The sequence below is a fragment of the Argentina silus genome (genome assembly GCF_951799395.1).
Source record: "Argentina silus genome assembly, chromosome: 2".
Taxonomy (NCBI): Eukaryota; Metazoa; Chordata; class Actinopteri; order Argentiniformes; family Argentinidae; genus Argentina; species Argentina silus.
The window spans coordinates 32,825,830-32,833,790 of record NC_139656.1 but is presented as its reverse complement, the minus strand read 5'-3'; the positions used below and the strand labels follow the sequence as shown (position 1 = coordinate 32,833,790).

At 48.4% G+C, this 7,961-nt stretch overlaps 1 protein-coding gene across 1 annotated transcript in view; it reads left to right on the top strand.

The window, feature by feature from the left end:
- The window catches only part of LOC310801337 (stAR-related lipid transfer protein 13), a 16,662-nt gene extending 13,923 nt beyond the window's left edge, over positions 1–2,739 (top strand). Inside the window, exons 12-13 of the mRNA XM_083665331.1 lie at positions 798–1,019; positions 2,334–2,739. Of these exons, the coding sequence (XP_083521457.1) occupies positions 798–1,019; positions 2,334–2,442 (331 nt within the window). The 3' untranslated portion in view covers positions 2,443–2,739. The remainder of the gene's footprint in view (positions 1–797; positions 1,020–2,333) is intronic.
- Positions 2,740–7,961: the final 5,222 nt, after the last annotated feature.

The window sequence follows — 7,961 nt, the reverse complement described above, 5'->3', positions numbered from 1 at the left end:
GAGAACAGAGGGAGAGGGAGAGAGGGAGAACAGAGAGAGAGAGAGAGAGGAAGGACAGAGGGAGAGGGAGAGAGGGAGAACAGAGGGAGAGGGAGAGAGGGAGAACAGAGAGAGAGAGAGAGAGGAAGGACAGAGGGAGAGGGAGAGAGGGAGAACAGAGGGAGAGAGGGAGAACAGAGTGAGAGAGAGAGAGAGAGGAAGGACAGAGAGAGAGAGAGAGAGAGAGGAAGGACAGAGGGAGAGGGAGAGAGGGAGGACAGAGGGAGAGGGAGAGAGGGAGAACAGAGTGAGAGAGAGAGAAAGAGAGAGAGGACACAGAGAGAGAGAGAGGGAGGACAGAGGGAGAGAGGGAGGACAGAGGGAGTGAAAGAGAGAGAGAGAGAGAGGACACAGAGAGAGAGAGAGAGAAAGAGGGAGAACAGAGTGAGAGAGAGAGAAAGAGAGAGAGGGAGAACAGAGTGAGAGAGAGAGAAAGAGAGAGAGGACAGAGAGAGAGAGAGAGACAGAGAAGTCAGGGATAAACACTTAGTTAGTTCAGCCGCAGCCACAGTTTGACTTGAGTTATTTTGACAAGGAGCCTGTTGCTGCTCTGCTGCATTAAGGCTTCTCTCTCGAACCGATGAAAGAGGGTGACTCAGACTCAGACCTACTCTGGTTGGAAATGCTGCTCCAGATACTTCTGTACAGTTCAGTCTACCTGCTCACTAATGCATCTAGTACATCTGTTGTAACAAGTACCTCCTTGTCTTCTCTCCTTCTTCTCTCCTCCTCCTCCTTCTCCTTCTCTTCCCTGGCAGGACGTGGCAGTCGGACCCTGCGGCGGGCCCCCTCTACGTGTCGGCTGTGTCCACGGACCACCTGGAGGCCTCGGGGGAGGGGGGGGTGAGGTCTGTGTCCCTGGACCACCCTGAGGGGCCTGGGGAGGGGGTGAGGGTCCAGGTCCTCTCCTGCCTCTACCTCCTGGAGCCCCTGGGGACCAAGAGGACACGTCTCACACACCTCTGGAGGGCAGACACCAGGTAGGCACCTGAGGGGGAGGGAGGGGGGGAGACACCAGGTAGGCACCTGAGGGGGAGGGGGGAGGGGAGGGGGGGAGACACCAGGTAAGCACCTGAGGGGGAGGGGGGAGGGGAGGGGGGGAGATACCAGGTAGGCACCTGAGGGGGAGGGGGGAGGGGAGGGGGGGAGATACCAGGTAGGCACCTGAGGGGGAGGAGAGAGAAGGGGGGGAGATACCAGGTAGGCACCTGAGGGGAGGGGGGGAGGGGAGGGGGGGAGACACCAGGTAGGCACCTGAGGGGGAGGGGGGAGGGGAGGGGGGGAGACACCAGGTAGGCAGAGAGAGAGACAGAGAGAGAGACAGAGAGAGAGAGAGGGGGGGGAGGGGCAGTGGGGAGAGGCAGGGGAGGGGGGGGGGATGAGAAAGTAAGAGAGAGACAGACAGCCAGAGGGAAAGGTAGAGGTGTCGTTTGTAGAACTGCTGTGTGGCAACACCGGATCCCCCTTCCTCCATCATGATGATTACATCGACTCATCCCATTTCTCACTTCATTACATCCAAAATGAGCAGCAACTGAGACAATCTCTGTCTCGTTCCTGTCTCCTTAAACACTCTCCCTGAAAGATCCTGGGCATACAACATACTGGTGCTTATTTTGCTGTAAATGAAAAATGTCTAATTAATACGCTTTAAATCATAATATGAAACGCACTGATGCTTTTTTTCCGACGGTGCTTATTTGCAGTGACATTAATTTTGAGTGCTGATTAGTTTATCACAGAGAATCACTGTCCTGAGCTCGACTGGGCTTTACAGCGCAGACTAATGAGACCAGTCTCCTCCAGCCCTGCAGGGTGGTGAAGGTTAATGGTGGTAGCGGGACACACTCATTAGGTCTGTATGTACAGTACCAGTCAAAAGTTTGGACACACCTTCTCACTCGTTGTTTTCTACAATGTCGCGAGTTAGCATCGACATTGACTCTCGGAAAAATAGTCCTACCCGGTCGGAAAAGACGACGCACATGAGGTGTGATAGGTGGGAACTACTGTAGGCCTGACAGACCTGGTACCCGTGCAGTAGTCCACCATGCTGGGGTTGTCAGATCTATGGAGCTGAAGGACCCTAACCCTAACCTTAACCCTAACCCTTGAGAGGATCAATCAATCAATCACATTTACATGTTTTGCACTTTTTACATAGACAAATGTTGCACTGTGTCTCTCTCCACTGTGTCCTCCTAGTAGTGTAGTGATGTTGTGTGTGTTTCCTCCTGACCTTCTGACCTCTTGACCTTCCTGACCACCTGGCCTCTCTCTCTCCTCTCCTCCAGGGGCCGTTCCCAGGAGTGGCACAACAGAGTGAGCGGTCACCTGCTGGCCTCCAGGCTGCTGGGGGTCAGAGACTCCTTCAGACCCGACCACAGAGAGACTAAGATCTGAGGGGGCGCGCCCCCCAGGACAGTGAGGCCGGGCTGGGGCCTGGACCGACCCGAGACCAGCCCCTCTGGATCTGGAGAGGAGAGGAGGACAGAACAATAGAAAGAAACAGACAGACAGGCAGGCAGGCAGGCAGGCAGGCAGGCAGACAGACAGACAGACAGACAGACAGACAGACAGACAGACAGACAGACAGCTGTAGAGAGGACAGGAGGTGGAAGAGTGTGTGTGTGCTGATCTTCACACATGCGTGTGTGTGTGTGTGTGTGTGTGTGTGTGTGTGTGTGTGTCCGTACGTCCGTACGTGTGTGTGTGTAGGAGAGAGAGGGGGGGGTTTGGTCGCTACATCATAAGCATCTTAAACCTGAGACATGACGTGAATTCCTGAGGGCCCCTTTTTAACACGGAGACAGTTGCACCTGGGGACCCACAGCGAGCGCATGTGATGAAGCCCTCCTGGAGCAGCGGAGGAGGAAGAGGACGACTTTGGCTCATCAAGACTGACACAGGAGCCTGTCACCGTAATGAAACGTCTCATCCTATCTTACTGACTGTTCCAGGCTTGACGCACCACAGGGGGGGGGGGGCCTCTGGCAGAGCTGAGCCCTGCTCCCCTTCTCCCTCTCTCTTTCTCTGTCATGCTGTCTCTTCCTCTCTCTCTCTCTCTCTCTCAATGCTGTCTCTCCCCCTTTCTCTCTCTCTCTCTTTCTGTCATGCTGTCTCTTCCTCTCTCTCTCTCTCTCTCTCTCAATGCTGTCTCCCCCCCTTCCTTTCTCTCCCTCTCTCTCTTTCTCTGTCATGCTGTCTCTTCCTCTCTCTCTCTCTCTCTCTCTCTCTCTCTCAATGCTGTCTCTCCCCCTTTCTCTCTCTCTCTCTTTCTGTCATGCTGTCTCTTCCTCTCTCTCTCTCTCTCTCTCTCTCTCTCAATGCTGTCTCCCCCCCCTTCCTCTCTCTCTCTCTCTCTCTCTCTGTCATGCTGTCTCCCCCCCTTTCTCTCTCTCTCTCTCGCTCATGCTATGTCCCCCCCACCTCTCTCTCTCCCTCCCTCCCCTCTCGCTCTCTCTCACTATCTCTCTCCCTCTCTCTATTTCTCCCCTTCTCTCTCTCCCCCTTCCCACTCTCTCCCTCTCATTCTTAAGAGTTAAAACAAGGCCTGTGTGACACTTCAAAGACACGATGAGCAAATCTACCTCTTTGGAAGGAAAGCCTCACTGACGTCGCTTTGAAAGAGGACAACGTTTAGCAAAGGATTTCAGAAGAGCCACGTCTTGTCTGGCAGTGGGAAGATTCTTCTATACATTTGTTATTGCTGCGGATAACCAGCGAGAGAACTGTAACGTGTGTTTTTGCCCTTTCCTGTCAAAAGCATGACATCTAGTTACCTAAACGTGAGCTCGACACCTCTGCGTTGCTCCGGCTTTGAAGTTGCTACTGGTGTCTTCCGATGTAAACTTCAACATGTATCTCTCTGTAGGCTACTTGCTTATTGGTTCAGTTACACCATGTTTATATGTATAATACATAATCTTAAATGTGTGGTTTTATCAAATGTATCATCAAATGCCTTTTATTATCATATGGTTATTTAACAGATTATTTGTATTAAAAATATTAGAGTTTTATTTAAGTATTGAATTTCACGCTTTCAGAAAATAGTATCTGATCATTTGTTGTATAGAAGTGTGTGTTAAATCTAAATTTGATTAGCAACAACAACTAATTAAAATGTTGATTTCTCAATGTTCTTCTGCCTGGTGCTGGTGAAGATGTCCCGCCAGCCTATCATCCAATCACATTGATTGTTCTCTAGTGGAGATTTACACACATTAGAGCGATTAGAATCTGAGTCATTCTAAGAATTCAAATCATTCTCATTCTATGAGATCTAGACATCTGGCTTATGATGATGGTGATTCCCAGAGACAAACATTCAGCCTCAATCTCTCTCTCTCTCTCTCTCTCTCTCTCTCTCTCTCTCTCTCTCTCTCTCTCTGACAATACGCTTAGGAAATTATTTACGCTGTCATATCACCCACTCATGTCTCATTTGCATAATAGACATTTGCATATCGTATTGATTCATCTCTTAGATCACAGAATTTAAGTCTGTTTTAAATACTTAGCACTGAGATACTCACAAGAGATCATGAATATGCGGAATAACTCAATGTGAAAGCCGAGTAAAAATACCTCCTGTGGTATGATTATGATGGGGCCCTTCATGCGAGATTTAAAGAGGATTTGAGAGGAGAATTCATTCATTGAAAAAAATTAATAACAGCTTTATAGTTCATAACAGCTCTGCTGCTTCCTGTAGTGCTGAGGTTTCAGGTCTGCTCTGTCAGTTCATATGGTTGCACAATCAGGAAGTGTCTTGCCAACTAGATGGCTCAAAGGTCAAAGGTCGATGGGGGGGGGGCAAAGAGGGGACCAGATGCATCATCTACTTCACACACACACTCAACAGCTGATCTCTAGACAAGGAGGGCATCGCCCTCAACAGCTGGCCTCTAGACTAGGGCATCGCCCTCAACAGCTGGCCTCTAGACTAGGGCATCGCCCTCAACAGCTGACCTCTACACTAGGGGGCACCGCCCCCAACAGCTGACCTCTACACTAGGGGGCACCGCCCCCAACAGCTGACTTCTACAATAGGGGGCACCGCCCCCAACAGCTGACTTCTACACTAGGGGGCACCGCACACAAGACTGGGCTGTTGGGAATTGAGGTTGATGCAGACAAACAGGCAGACAGACAGGCAGACAGACAGACAACAGGCATTTCAGTCCAAAACATAAAGGATGCATTCAAGATGAGTCCTTCAAGCACTGAGAGATTACTCTGTGTGTGTGTGTGTCTGTCCTGTGAGTGTGTGTGTGTGTGTGCGTGTGTGTGTGTGTCCTGTGAGTGTCTCTCAGGTGTGGTGGAAGCCTCGTGCCAAAACAACAACGACACTTTTCACTTTTTTGTTTTGTTTTGTTTCACCTTTAAAAACGTCGTCCTCCGACGGAGCTCTCATGAATATTTCATAAAGCGACTGGGAATGACTCCGTCAGAGAGAGGCTATTGAAAACAGCTATAAAAGGGGCTGCACATGCTAAATTCTTAACGATGAATGATTATTTAAAAAAAGATTAATAGAAAGAAGTAATAGAATAGAAGTAAGAATTAACAAGCGTATGGATATTTCATACGGCCTGATGAAGGATCATACACACTTCCATTTGGCACCGTTTATGAACTCGACGAGCGCAGCGTACTATATGATATTGCTCTTAGCTATTCCTCTTGTGAATAATCCTAGTTTATATCCACACTAACGGCGCACAACTATTCATGAGGCAAAGGCAGCCAGCCTTAGTCTCCGAGGCCCCAGGCCTGCCATTTATAATTGCTAACATATAAATTAGTTTGTTCTCTTTACTCGATATTACTCCTTGGTAACAAAACACTCTTACTTGAGATGACAGAGAATATAAAAGAGTTTTAAGAGCGATTCGGGTTCTACATACTGTGGTTCCTATCAGGGGAGGCTGGTGGAGGTTGACATCGGAGGACAGGCTCATTGTAATGCATGGAATGGAATGAGGTGGTGTCAAATGGTATCAAAACAAGTGTAGTGACGTGACACACACACATACACACACGCACGCGCGCGCACGCACGCACACACACACCCTTGGGAGCCTGTAGGCTAAGCCTTTTCCCTAAAGATTGACAGAGCAGAGCTGATAGAAATCAGATCACACACACACACACACACATATCTGAATCTGTGTACCAGGGGAGGCTGGTGGAGGTGTTTGATACCATTCCTCATTCCATTCCATGCATGACAATGAGCCCGTCCTCCGATTTCTACCTCCACCAGCCTCCACTGGTAGTGAATGAGTGCCATGTGAATGGGTCTAACAAGTACACAACCTCAACATTCTACGACAGTCCACTATAACGCACCAAATTCATCAAGTCTAGATCTACTCTGAATATATATATATATATATATATATATCTATACAGTATATACACATACCTTGGCTTGGAGAGGAGCTCAGACAATCACAGGCCTCTTGACTCTCGATTGGTTATCAAGAGAAAGACACGGCTACCTACGCAGGGGATGAACAATAGACAACGGTCCATTTAGTTGGGTTAATCAATTCCATTACTCATAGCTCTGATTAGAAGGATAGGACACAACACATTCATCACGACTGGAGTGTGTGTGCGTGTGTGTGTGTGTGTGTGTGTGCGTGTGTGTGTTCATTTAATCTTGGCAGCCAGCAAGCATGACAATAGACTAAACCATCCCTTTAAGCAAAGTTCAAAGTTCATGATGACTATGCTAGCACCTTCTCATTGATAGGTCACTCTGTGACCTGCTGTCTCACCAAACTAGACCAGCCAGCTCCAATGGGGACAGATACACTATTTGCAATATCACTACCAGTGGAGGCTGGTGGAGGTAGAAATCGGAGGACGGGCTCATTGTAATGCATGGAATGGAATGAGGAATGGTATCAAACGTGTGGATACGGTGTGAATAACCTGATAACTGTTAAATCAAGTGAGATGGACAGCATTGTAACACATCCATACACACCATCATGTATTCTAGACATAGTCAATACCTTGGTGGTCTTGGTGTTTAATCTACAGTATAGGTGTATCATGGTGATCAAACCCAGACACAAACTCCAGCAGGAGATCATCAGGAAAACAAAATATCAATATTTTAAAAGGGGAAGCTAAGCTCTTTTTGAGTTCAGTTTGATAAGACATTTAAACGTGAGTCATATTGTTTGTTACGTTAGACAGAAGATAACGAGGAGGTTAAATATTACCAATTGTAGATGATTTATTAATTAAATCAATTATCATCAGTTAATTCAAGACAACTCAAAACTCAACACATGTATTGCAGCGGAATTTTGACAGGGCCAGACAAACGTGATGATGTCATAATGGCACCTCAAATGGGTGGAGCAGCAGTGATGCAATAATGCAACTGACCAACTTATGTCAAGCTTCCGTGACAGGAAGGTCACTTCACACCAGCTTTCGTTGAGTCCACATCCTTGTACTCCTCTGAAGACGTTGTGATTGATTTATCAGTGATTGAGTCCTTTCATGGGTCAAACACAAAGTGACCCGAGGGTCTCCCCCAGGGAGAAACTCACACCCAGGGACAAAAGCACCATGAACCAGAAGAAGAGCACCTCCTCGGCCGTGGCGATTGTCCAACTGCTCACCCTTCTGACCTGCTGTGGAGGAAAATGGGAGAGAAAGTCTTCCACCTCCAAGAATGAGAATAACTCTGACAACGGCTGTGACCATGACTCCACCAACTCCCACAACAGCACTGACCCAAGGCCTCTCTCCGGAGGGGATGGTAAAAGAAAGGGGAAGAAAAAAGGCAAGAAAAAACGAAAGAACAGACGAGCCAAGGACAACGGAACGACCAATGTGAGGAAAGACAAAGACGGACCAGCGGATCAAGAGCTGATAAAAACAATCCATGA